We start from the raw sequence: 13,082 nt of genomic DNA on the forward strand, positions 1-13,082 counted from the left end.
ACTCGTGTTTTAGTAAGCCATATTTCCAAGTGTCTAATCTCCAATTGGTGCCCTGAGACATTGGGTAGTGTGGACAGAGAGTATCATGGTAGAAGAACTGATAGTCGATAGTCTTGGATTTGAATGCCAACTTTGGTGCCTTTGCAGCTTCAAAACTCATAGTTACTTACCGACACTGAGTCTGTTTCTTCAACTGTAAAATGGGATTAAAATGCCCCCTTCAACAAGGGATCTAGCACAGTAACCTGCTCTTGGTTAGCATGACTGTTTCCTTTCCCTATGGCCACACGGTTTTGCCAACTTCAATCCTCAGCTCTCACCGCTAAAGAAAAACCATATGCTTGCTCCCTCTTCCACAAGCTGTTTTAAGAACATGGAGAAGTCTCCTGAGATTACATTAACAAAGTCTAATTCTCTACAAAACTGCAAGTTTTCTAACATTGCCTTATGTAAGACTAATGAATAGAAGTGACATAGAAAGGTCACTTTTCATTTAATCAACATGAAATTCCATGAGAGAGAGGCTTTTGTGAGAGATTAGTTTTATTTTGCTGAATATGGTTTTTGTTTTTTAAAAAGTAAAGTACTGGTCTTAGTTCAAAAGTATTTATCATATATATGGGAAATATATCATATTTCCCGTATATCAGGAAATGTAGAGTAGTAAGTAGATCCCAGACTTTTGGATTTCAGAGACCAGTAATATACATTCAAAAATTTTTTGACTTTTTGTCAGATAAGATTTATGAATAAAACAAGCAAACCTGACATCTACTGTCACTTTCATGTTATAGAAGGACACAGTACAAAAAGAGCAAGAAGGATAATTTCAGAATAAAAGACAGTCTTTCAAGGAAAATTTAGATTTACAAAATAAATTACTACGGAGACTGGACTTTTGGTTACTTTGGAGCAGTTACTCCCAAATCTGCCTGCATAACAGAATAATTTCATTTCTTTAAAAAAAAAAAAAGTGAGCGCCACTAGTACCAATTAAATCAGAATTTTTGCTGTTTTTAAAAGCTCTCCAGGAAATTCTAACGTGCAAGCAGGATTGAGAAATAATTGCTACAGAAGATACAAAAGCTCAAGGAATTTATAATCTAGTGGGTTTAAAGTAAGTGTCAGAAATTCATCTACCCATAGGGTCAGCAGTTAAATGAGCTATGTAGCTGAGTGTTATACCAACCTAGGAAGACAGAATAAAAAGATACCACAGTCTTCCAAAGAGAAAAAACATACAACCTACAAACAAATGGGCACCAGAACAGCATCAACTTTTGGTTGTATCCTAGGTGACAACAGAGCAATGCATTCAAATTCTGAGGGGTAATGATCTCCAACCTAGAATTCTTAATGAGTCACAGTCAAATGTAGGATAAAGAGATTTTCAGACCTCTACCTTTCAAAATATTTACCTCTTGGGCACCTTTTCTCAGGAAATGGAGGAAGTGCTCCACTAAAATAAAGGAATAATCCAAGAAGGAGGAAGACATGGGTCACAGGAAACAAGTAATGCAGCAGTAGATCTGAGCTGAGCAAGCTATCCATTCTGACACTGGTTGATTTACATACGTATGGAAAGTTCTGAACCAGTTTAGGAGATACCTAAATGAGTGTGTGACCGTCAATCACAGCTGTCACAATAGTTTGTTCTCAATAATTGAATAAATCTCACTTCTTGAACTAAATCCTTCATATTTAACACAGGAGCTAGATGCTTACTCTGCTCCCTCTGCAGGAAAACCCCTCATAAGAGATGTATTTACCTTTCATCTCTACTTCTGTTTTTGTTTTGATATTAAAATCTATTATATAGCTTCAGAATTTATGCTTCTGAGAAGATGGAATAGCATAATTTCCCTATTCCTCCTGCTAAGTACAACCAAAAACCCTGGAAAAAGTATAAAACAAACATAAGAAGATTCTGACAGATGGCCGAGGAACCTCAAAACTCAAGGAACTCAGTACTGTGCGTTCCTAGGGTTCTCTTGTCTTACGTATCTCAGACTTGGGGCTGAAGAAGCCAGCAACATGGAAATACCAACAGACACGGACAAAACCCCAACAAAAGCCTGCTCTCTGTAGCCAAAGGACCAGGAAAGTGGCAGCCTAGCAAGACAGAAACTTACAGCCAACCCACCACTCCACTCCAGCCAAACACCATCGTCAGGGTTGAATGGTGGTGGCCCACAAAAAGACATGTCCACACCAGAACCTGTGATAGTGATTTTATTTGGAAAAAGGGTCTTTGAAGATATAAATATATATCTTCTTTGAAGATATAAATTGAGGACCTTGAGATCATCCTGGATTATCTGACTGGGTCCTAAATCCAAGAGAAATGTCCTTTTAAGAGACCAAAGGAGGGAATACCCTGGTGGTCCGGGGGTTAGTTAGGACTGCCGCAGCCCAGCTAAAAACAAAGCCCAAAGGCCATGGGAAGACAGAGACTGGAGTTATGCAGCAACAAGTCAAGGAATGCCTGCGGCCACTAGAAGCTTCCAGAGACAAGGATTCTCCCCTAGACCCTTTGGAGGGAGTACAGTCTTGCCAATATATATGTTATATTTGTATATATAACTTATTCATTTTATATATATATATATATGGATCCTCCCACTTAAAAGTGAAGATGACTTTTCTCCCTCTACTTAAAAAAGTAAACCTGAATTAATTAAATCTCATGAAAGAAAAAAATACACACATATACCTTTCAGTTTTTTATTTTGTTTCAGACAGTTGGACGAGGCATCTACATTCTAGCACATCTTCTTAACAGTCACTAAGCAAGTGAAAAACAGCTTAGTTATAATATAAAAAGGCAAGGGGAAAAGGTCATGATTGTCTAATAGGGAACTGGAATCCCCAAATAAATTATCTCACAAAAATATCAAACTTGCTTTTCCACTTTTCTGTTAAAAATGAAAAAAAAAATTCACATTAAAGAAAAAAGAACTTAAGCTGTTATATAGCAAGATAATCATTTTTACATCCTAAGTCCTTCAAATAAATATTTTAAACAAATTTAAGTTTTCCAAAAAATAGGTCAAGTATTTACCCTACATTTGTTTGGTCCACTAAAAGACCATTTAAGAAACTGACATGAAACTGGACTGCAGCTCAGACCCTAGGAAGAACAATACTGCACGTCACTGAGGCTGGATATGCACCTGTGCATATTTCAAACATAGGACATGGCCAGCACTGCTGTGCATACTACTTCCATAAGTAGTTTTACCCTGTAAAAACCCTCTAGCCTATCGTGAATTGAACTGCAAGGAAAGAACAAAAGAAAACACCTTGCCTGTTGTAGACATTTGCTCAGTAATTTTTTTTTTTTTTTTTTTTTTTGCAGTACGCGGGCCTCTCACTGCTGTGGCCTCTCCCGTCGCGGAGCACAGGCTCCGGACGCGCAGGCTCAGCGGCCATGGCTCACGGACCCAGCTGCTCCACGGCATGTGGGATCTTCCCGGACCGGGGCACGAACCCGTGTCCCCTGCATCGGCAGGCAGACTCTCAACCACTGCGCCACCAGGGAAGCCCAGTAATTTTTTAAAATACAAAAATTATCATGCTTTTGGGACTTAAAGATTACTGAACATGAGATAAAATTCAATACTGCTTACAAATCCCTGAATATGGAGAGCATATTGAACACTCCTGTGGAGAACACACAAGAGAGTGTATATTACAGCGTACACGGTGGCACATTCTACCTGGTCTCTTCTTGCCTATTCATTCTAAAGTCCTGGATGGCCTTGGATCTTTAAAAGATAAAGATTTAATAAAAAAAAAAAAAAGTTGCATTACATTTCTGTGTTCTTACAGCCAACTTTAAAAAGAAGTACAGTGGAAAGGTACATAGGGCTGTCTATATCGCCTCATACTTTAAAAAGCCAATTTGATTTTTATTGTGATGTGATATTCCAATTAACACTATGCTAAAAATAAAATGGACTGCATTACTGTTTTGTCCACAATATTCACGCCTCTTATTGCTAAGATATTGGAAAATAAATCCAGTAAATAATTTCTGTTTCCAATGACTTAACTGAGAGATGAATCTAACCATTTTTTAAACCAATGACAACTGAACTGGGCTGAGGAAAGCTATGTGAAACCCCTGCAAACCCAAAGCCAATCATCTGAAAATCTAGAATACCAGCACTTTCCACCCAGGATAGAAAAACGAGCATCCAAAGTAAAGAGAACCACAAGACTGATCGAGCAACCAATCAAACACCACTTCTCTGTTATTTGAGCTAATAGTTACTCGAAGCTTGATGTTTCCGCCTTCGTTATTATTGCTGGATCCTAGAGTCACAGCTTCAATGTCAAATGTGACAGTGGACCCAGAAGTAACTGCGGGCAACTGATTAGTCATTTCCTTTCCATTTACAAAAACTGCACCTAAAATGTTAAGGTAAAGAGTCATTCATATGTGAGCAATAACTAAGAACGGAAACAAGATTCTAGATTATTGGTGATACAGCTGATTTCCTAATTCAGATAAAGAAAACATTTTGGAATGCCAACTGGTCAAAGATAAATGCAGTTAAATATGTTAATTAACCCCCATCCCCAAGGCAGAAGAAGAAGTTAAAGCTTTAATAACATTTTAGAGTTCTGGTCCAGGGTTCCACTCTTTTGAAATACAGACCATGAGTTTCCCATACGGATGGCATCAAAAGAAACTTGACTCCTTTATAAAATTACATCCTGTGGAACAAGATTGTTTCACATGGAATAAACAAGAATCTTGTGCTACCTACAGTTTGACCCACACAGTAAAATATTCATACATCTTGGTAGTGATTTTTAAAAGTGTGATTACTGCAAAGTAAGGGACCAAAGAACACTACAGATGTAAACTCTCTCCCCGTTTCCCTAATCTATGCCGAATTTATGTTGTCTAATCTATGTTGAATTCAGATCACCCAGGCACACCGAATCCAGGGGTAAACCGCCTGGTGAAAATCCCAGCTCAATCACCTCCAAGCTATGTGAGTTTAAGCCAGCTACTTCACCTCTCTGTGGCTGTTTTTATCAACTACAAAATGGATATACTACTACTCCTCACTTCAAAAAGCTGTTAAAAGGATTAAATAATGTGTTATTTTTAAAGGGTATAGAATAATGCCTGGTACATAGCAGCCACATAGATATGCCATTAAGACCTAAACTTTTTCATCTTCTGCTATAAATGTGTGATATTGAAACTGATTCAAATCTTACTACAGTGAATCATAGATTTCAAAGAGAACGGCAGTAATTTCCCTCTTACCATTTGTACTAATGCAAACTGCTTGATCCCGCTGCAGGGAGTCATATCCGTTCTGTTTTTCTGCACACACTCCTATACTGTCTCTTCTGTCTGGCTGTCCCACAGTTTCAACTCTGTCAATGAGGTGGAAAAGGTCATTTAATCTTTTTTACTTAACGTGATATCTAATGCTTAAAAAGAGCCATCTCATCACAATTACTCTTAAGAATAGCTAACGATGATTCAGGCAGGACTTCCTAAATTCCAGGCACTGTTCTAAAAACTTTGTGTCTATTTATCTATCTATAAATCATCTCATTCAATTCACATAACAACCCATGATGTAGGTGCTATTAGTATCATACCCAGTTTATACATGAGGAAACTGAGGCACACACACAAAATAAGGTTAAATAAACTGATGCTGATCGCCTAGCTGAGTGGTGGAACCAGGACATGAACGCAGGCATTCTGACTGCAGAGTCTACGTTAACTATTTATAACTATGACGGCACATTTCTATTCTATATTCTGGCTCTAGACGTGTAGAAAATGTGTCATATTTGCCATTATAATGAATGTGACCATTACTGCCATCATCTAAACCTTCAGTATGAGAGTCTATGCAATGATTAGATTACTGTTTATCAAGAATTTAAAAACAAACATTATCATCTTTTTAAAAAAAGGATAATATAGTTATGGACATATTTTGGTTGCAGAACTTCATACATAGAAAGTTTAAGCATTTCCTTTTGTGTTTTAGTCTCAAATAATACATCATCATGTACTCTAGAAATGGGAAACTTAGATATAAAGGTCAATCTACATCCCTATTACCAGGGTCATCTTTCCCTGCATTCCAGAAAGCCAGACTTTGCAAGGACAGGAAAAGAAAAATTAGCAAGGAGCAGAATGTAGATTTATCAAGGGAAGATGAGATTATTTTTACTCAACGTGGCCTCAAAATGTTTTTCTTTGTAAAGTGGCAAACATACAGGTTCATAGTAAATATGTGGGTGCGTTTCTTAAGTCATTTCACTTCTAAACCAGCAGCATAAAGAAGTACGGGGAGGAGGAGAACGATGTCAGCAAATACAGCAGAATTGTACGTCCCAGGACTCATTCTACCACAGAAACACCACTTTCAAAACGATATACAGACCAAAATACCTTTATGAGATTTCCAGAATCCAGTTAAAAAGTCCCAAAGGAGCACAAAGATGAAAACAGCTGTAGTGAAACGGATAAGAAGAGCAATTTCACTGGCCCCACGTCAACCCCTCTTCCAAGCTACCACAGTTTGGCACCAGGCAAGAACAGCCCAACTCCTGACTTTTCCTTGAGAGAGGAATCACAGGAGTGGAGTGTGCCTCCAGCATTCTAGCTCTTTGGAAGGCTGCCTGAAGGACGGGTTTCTGACATGACTCATTTGGAGCACTGACAGAACTGGCATAGCACGGATGCCTGAATGCTGCAAAGACCAAAGAAAAGTGAGGGGTGGCATCCTGCAGGCAGTGCAGTTTGGCATGGGAGGGAAGGAGAAGAGGAAAACTTGCTTCTGGTGTGCTAGCTTTTCACAGAGCTGCTCAAAGGAATAGTATCTGTCTCACCTCATGGGGAGCCAGCATACCCTGGAGGCCTGAGAGAGAGCGAAGGCACCCTGCTGCTGTAGCACCAGAGAACTTGCAGTGCCACAAACAGGCACCAGAGGGAGCAAAAGATTATGAGCTCCTAAAAAACCATCAAGCTTCTCTAATTGAGAAATTGCACACACAAACCCAGAGAAGTCACATCCCACCAGAAAAGGTTTCAGAGGCCCCCCGGATCTTTAGCTGGGCTCATGTGTGAGGGTCTTCTCCTGTATGAAGCAAGGCCATAAAGATTTGGAAAGGTGGCGGTTTTTCCATACGTGCAGATCCCAACACAAAATTATGAAACATGAAGAAACAGGGAAATCTGGCTCAGACAGGAAAAAAAAAAAAGAAAGAGATCTTCAGAAAATTATCCTAATGAAATAGAGGTATATGAATTATCTGACAATTCAAAATATCCATCATAAAGATGCTCTACAGGCTCGAGAAAATGAGGCATGGACAAAATTAGAAAACCGACAGAGACAGAAAATTTTAAAAATAACTGAACACAGTTTGGAACTGAAGAATATAATAACTGAAAAGTTCATGAGAGGAATTCAATATCAGACTTAAGCAGAAGAAAAAAAACATCAAACTTGAAGACAGGTCATTTGAAATACCCCAATCAGAAGAACAAAAGGAAAAAAGAATGAGAGTGAAGAAATTCTAAGAGACTTATGAGAGGAGAGAGAGGAAAAGGGGCAGAATGTTTAAAGAAATAATGGCCAAAAATTCCCCAAATTTGGGGAAGGAAATGGACTTTCAGATTCAAGAAGCCTAAAGAACTCCAAAGAGGATGAACTCAAGGAATCACACTGAAACTCACTACAATCAAATTGTCAGAAGTCAAAGACTGAGAATTTCGAAAACAGCAAGAGAAAAGTGACTTGTCATGTACAATGGAACTCACATAAGACTAACAGTGTATTTCTAATGAGAAATCTTACAGGCCAGAAAGGAGTGAGATGATATATTCAAAGTGATTAAAGAAAAAAACCTACCAACCAAAAATACAATATTCAGCAAAATTGTCCTTTAAACATGAAAAAAAATAAAGACATTCCTACATAAACAACAGCTGAGGGAGTTCATCACCACTAAACCTGCCTTATAAGAAATGCTAGAAGGAGTTCTTCAAGTTAAAACAACAAGACACTAAACACAACATGAAAGTATGTGAAAATACAAAGCTCACTGGTAAAAGTAAATATATAGGCAAATAAATACTGTAATACTTTAACAGTGGTGCATAAATCACTTTTAATTTTGGTGTAGAAATTAAAAGACAAAAGTGTAAAAAATATAACTATAAAAATATGTCAGAGCTTCCCTGGTGGCGCAGTGGTTGAGAGTCCGCCTGGCGATGCAGGGGGCACGGGTTCGTGCCCCGGTCCAGGAAGATCCCACATGCCGCAGAGCGGCTGGGTCCGTGAGCCATGGCCGCTGAGCCTGCGCGTCTGGAGCCTGTGCTCCGTGACGCGAGAGGCCACAGCAGTGAGAGGCCCGCGTACCGCAAAAAAAAAAAAAAAAAAAGTCAATGAATACACAATATACAAACTATGTAATTTGTGACATCAATAATAAGGAGGAAGAAGTAAAAGTGTAGAGTATATGTATTCAATTGATGCTAAGTTGCTGTCAGCTTAAAATAGATTGTTACAACTACAAGATGTTTTATGTAAGCCCTAGGATAACTACAAAGAAAATACTCATAGAAGATACATTAAAGAAAACGAGAAAGGAATCAAAGCACATCATTACAAAAAAATCAGTGAAACGTGGGCTTCCCTGGTGGCGCAGTGGTTAAGAATCTGCCTGCTGATGCAGGGGACACGGGTTCGAGCCCTGGTCCGGGAAGATCCCACATGCCGTGGAGCAACTAAGACCGTGCACCATAACTGCTGAGCCTGCACTCTAGAGCCCGCGAGCCACAACTACCGAGCCCATGCACCACAACTACTGAAGCCTGCATGCCTAGAGCCTGTGCTCTGCAACAAGAGAAGCCACTGCAATGAGAAGCCTGGGCACCGCAACGAAGAGTAGCCTCCACTCGCCACAACTAGAGAAAGCCCGTGCACAGCAATGAAGGCCCAACGCAGCCAAAAATAAATAATTAATTAATAAATTTATTTTAAAAAAAGAAAAAAATAACCAACTACGTTGGTTTTTTTGAAATGAGCAACAAAATTGACAGACTTAGCTAGATTAACTAAGAAAAAGAAAGATAACATACAAATAAAGTCAGAAATGAAAGAGGAGACATTACAACCAATTCCAGAGAAATAAAAAGGATTATAAGAGACTCTTATGAATAATATATACTAGGAAATTGGATAATCTAGAAGAAATGGATAAACTTCTAGGAATATACAACCTACCAAGACTGAATCATAAAAAAACAGCAAATCGGGGGCTTCCCTGGTGGCGCATTGGTTGGGAGTCCGCCTGCCGATGCAGGGGACGCGGGTTCGTGCCCCGGTCCGGGAGGATCCCACATACCGCGGAGCGGCTGGGTCCGTGAGCCATGGCCGCTGAGCCTGCGCGTCCGGAGCCTGTGCTCCACAATGGAAGAGGCCGCAACAGTGAGAGGCCCACGTACCGCAAAAAAAAAAAAAAAACAGCAAATCTGAACAGACTTACAGCTAGAAAGTAGATTGGATCAGTAATCAACCACATCCCAGGACCATCAGTAAACAACAGCCCAGGACCAAGTGGCCTCACTGGTGAATTCTACCAAATGATTAAAGAAGAATAAATAACAAACCTTCTCAAACTCTTCAAAAAAAAACTAAGGAGGAGGGAATACTTCCAAACTTATTTTATGAGGCTAACATTATCCTGAAACCGAAGTCAGAGAAAGACACTACAAGAAAACAAAACTACAGGCCAACAACTCTGCTGACAATAGATGTAAAAATCCTAAACGAAGTACCAGCACTGTCGGTGAGAATGTAAATTTGTTCAGCCACTATGTAAAACAGTATGGAGGTTCTTCACAAAATTAAAAATAGAACCACCACATGATCCAGCAATCCCACTTCTGGGTATATATACAAAAGAATTCAAGGCACTGAGAAGAACACAATATTACTTCTATAATATTTCTGAAGATGCATAACCTGAATCTAACCACCAGGAAACAGAAAAACCCAAATTGAGGGATATTCTATAAAATACCAGACCTGTACTCATAAAAAATGCCAATATCTGGGCTTCCCTGGTGGCCCAGTGGTTGAGAGTCCGCCTGCCGATGCAGGGGACACGGGTTCGTGCCCCGGTCCGGGAAGATCCCACATGCCGCGGAGCGGCTGGGCCCGTGAGCCATGGCCGCTGAGCCTGCGTGTCCGGAGCCTGTGCTCCGCAACGGGAGAGGCCACAGCAATGAGAGGCCCGCGTACCGCAAAAAAAAAAAAGCCAATATCATAAAATTTAAGAGAGACAAACTGTTCCAGATTAAAAGAGACATAACAAATGCATATACACATGATCCAAGATCTTTTTTTTCTGTAAAGGACATTAATTGGGACAACTAAATCTGGTACGGTCTGTAGGTTAGATAATAGTATATCAATGTTAATTTTCTGATTTTGATAATCTCTTTTTACAAAATACTCACTGAAAATGATTTGGGAAGAAAAAGTAGAGGACTTCCCTGGCAGTCCAGTGGCTAAGAATCCATGCTTCCACTGCAGGGGGCATGGGTTCAATCCCTGGTTGGGGAATATCCCACATGCCACGTGGTGCAGTCAAAAAAAAAAAAAAAAATGTAGAGAGAAAAATGATGAAGCAAATATTGAGGCATCTGGGTGAAAGGTATTTGGGAATTCTCTGTACTATTCTTGCCATTCTTCTGTAAGTCTGAAATCATGTTTATAAAGATTTTAAAAATACACAAAATACTACTGGATAAATATATATATAGAGAGAGAGATGTGGGAAACACAAGATACCTGAATTTTATCCCTAACATCCCTAATGTTGTTTCCTAAAAAATAAAAACCTGCTAATATTATTAATTATAGATGGAAGACAGCAGTTAGTTGTGTTTAGTATTGTGTGATGAAATATTTGGCTTGATCCTGGCAGGTAACCTTGAAACCACTGCAATTTCCCAAGTGATAGGAGTGTCTTTGTTATTCATGGTGGGTCCCTCAGACCACATGTGATAGTTTATGCTAATGAGGTGCTCAAGGTGGGCCCCTAGATAGTTTATGCTAACAAAATGACTCAGGATGGGAACAGGTCACTCCAGAAAGACCAGTCATGATTACAGGGTTGAGGCTTTGAGCTACATGATGTCAGCCCATTCTCCTAGGAAGGCACGGGAGGTGGATATTGAGTTAGGTGGGAAATGATTTAATCAACCATGCCTCCACAATAAAATCCCAATAAAAACTCTGGACACCAAAGCTTGAGTGAGCTTTCCTGGTTCGTAATACTCAGTACTGTCATGCCAAAAGGCCTTGCATCCCTGAGATGTATGCTTTGTCTTTGGAATCCTCCCAGATCTCACACTATGAGTTCCTCCCTTTGGCAGGTTCTGATTTATATATCCTTCTGCTATAATAAAACTGTAATCATAAGTGAAGTGCTTTCTTTCTTTTTTTTTTTTTTTGTGGTACGCGGGCCTCTCACTGTCGCGGCCACTCCCGTTGCAGAGCACAGGCTCTGGACGCGCAGGCTCAGCGGCCATGGCTCACGGGCCCAGCCGCTCCGCGGCATGTGAGATCCTCCCGGACCGGGACACGAACCCGTGTCCCCCGCATCGGCAGGCGGACTCTCAACCACTGCGCCACCAGGGAAGCCCCTCTTTCTTTCTTTTTAATATTTATTTATTTAGCTGAGCCAGGTCTTAGTTGGAGCAGGTGGGCTCTTTTAGTTGCAGCATGCGGGCTCTTAGTTCCCTGACCAGGGATCAAACCCGAGCCTCCTGCATTGGAGAGCGGAGTCTTAACCACCCGACCACCAGGGAAGTCCAGTGAAGTGCTTTCTTAAGTTGTGTGAGTCATCCTAGCAAATTATAAAACCTGAGCGTTGGCCCTGGGGACCCCTGAACTTGCAGCTGGTATCTGAAGTGAGGGCAATCTTTTAGAGGACTGTGCTCTCAACTTTGAGTTTGGCTAGCTCATTGCAAGTGTACATTTTTTTCTGTGATTAAACTTTTTAAATAAATAATTAACGCAAGTAAAATTTCTTGAAATTAACTAAAATCCTGGGAAGAAGGAAAAAAACTCCTTATTTGAATAAATCACAAAATTGTTCCTAAAAGCATCTTACTTGACAACAGCATTTGATAAATAAGACAAGCCTGGCATTAAAAGCTTATAAAAGTTTCTCTGAATATAAAATGAACCATGAAAGTAAAGAGCTAATTTGCCTTAACAAAGAATTATTTTCACAGCTCACTAAGAAATAGAATGGAAGTTTAAAATCTTTGAATTTTTTCCCCCCTTTGGCCACACCGCACAGCTTGTGGGATCTTAGTTCCCCGATCAGGGACTGAACCTGGGGACCCGGCAGCAAAAGCTTCAAGTCCTAACCACTGGACTTCCTGCCAGGGAAGTCCCTAAAATCTCTGAATTTTTAAATTGCAAGACAAGTAGTCAGGACATTATTTCCTAAAAAACTACCCAAGTGGTTCTCTCACATAAACAAGTCCTACAAGAAACTCTGCCATAAATCATCCAAATATAAAAAGTATATAAAAAAAGAAAAATGGTATACAAAATAATTCATAGTAGGGTACAGTGACCTCAGAGATACTATTAATAAAAAAAATCAGTTTATGCACAAGTTGGTAGGAATGCATCCATTACATAGAGTCATGTAGAGAGTTCTAGGTGATAATTTTTCTCAAAGGTAAAGTATTCTGAGAAAGAACATGGTTCAGAACAAAAAGGAAAAATTTCGATGGCAGCAAGAAAGCTAATCTCTTCCTACTACTCTGGCACTTTGACTAACTGACTGGATTTAAGTGGCAAATTCTCATATAATCTCAAACTTCCTTCTTCTCACAATGAACACCTGGAGCAAAGATCCAAAAATTCAGTTGCTTGGCTAATATATCATATTATGAAAAATATCCAAGTTTATGATAAATATAAGAAAGAAAATGAAAATATTATGTCCTACAGCTACAAATTAGGTAAAAACAGTAATACTTAATACTGACAAGGATG

General features: G+C 39.6%; 1 protein-coding gene across 3 annotated transcripts in view; it reads right to left on the reverse strand.

The window, feature by feature from the left end:
- Positions 1-2,710: 2,710 nt before the first annotated feature.
- CRLF3 (cytokine receptor like factor 3) overlaps positions 2,711-13,082 on the reverse strand; it is a 37,266-nt gene continuing 26,894 nt past the window's right edge. For all 3 annotated transcript variants that reach the window (XM_032617248.1, XM_032617250.1, XM_032617249.1), the window contains exons 7-8: positions 5,288-5,400; positions 2,711-4,413 (exon numbers count right to left, since the gene is read on the reverse strand). In XM_032617248.1, the coding sequence (XP_032473139.1) occupies positions 4,157-4,413; positions 5,288-5,400 (370 nt within the window). In that variant the 3' untranslated portion in view covers positions 2,711-4,156. The remainder of the gene's footprint in view (positions 4,414-5,287; positions 5,401-13,082) is intronic.

Source organism: Phocoena sinus, chromosome 20, assembly GCF_008692025.1.
Source record: "Phocoena sinus isolate mPhoSin1 chromosome 20, mPhoSin1.pri, whole genome shotgun sequence".
In the NCBI taxonomy this organism is placed as follows: domain Eukaryota; kingdom Metazoa; phylum Chordata; class Mammalia; order Artiodactyla; family Phocoenidae; genus Phocoena; species Phocoena sinus.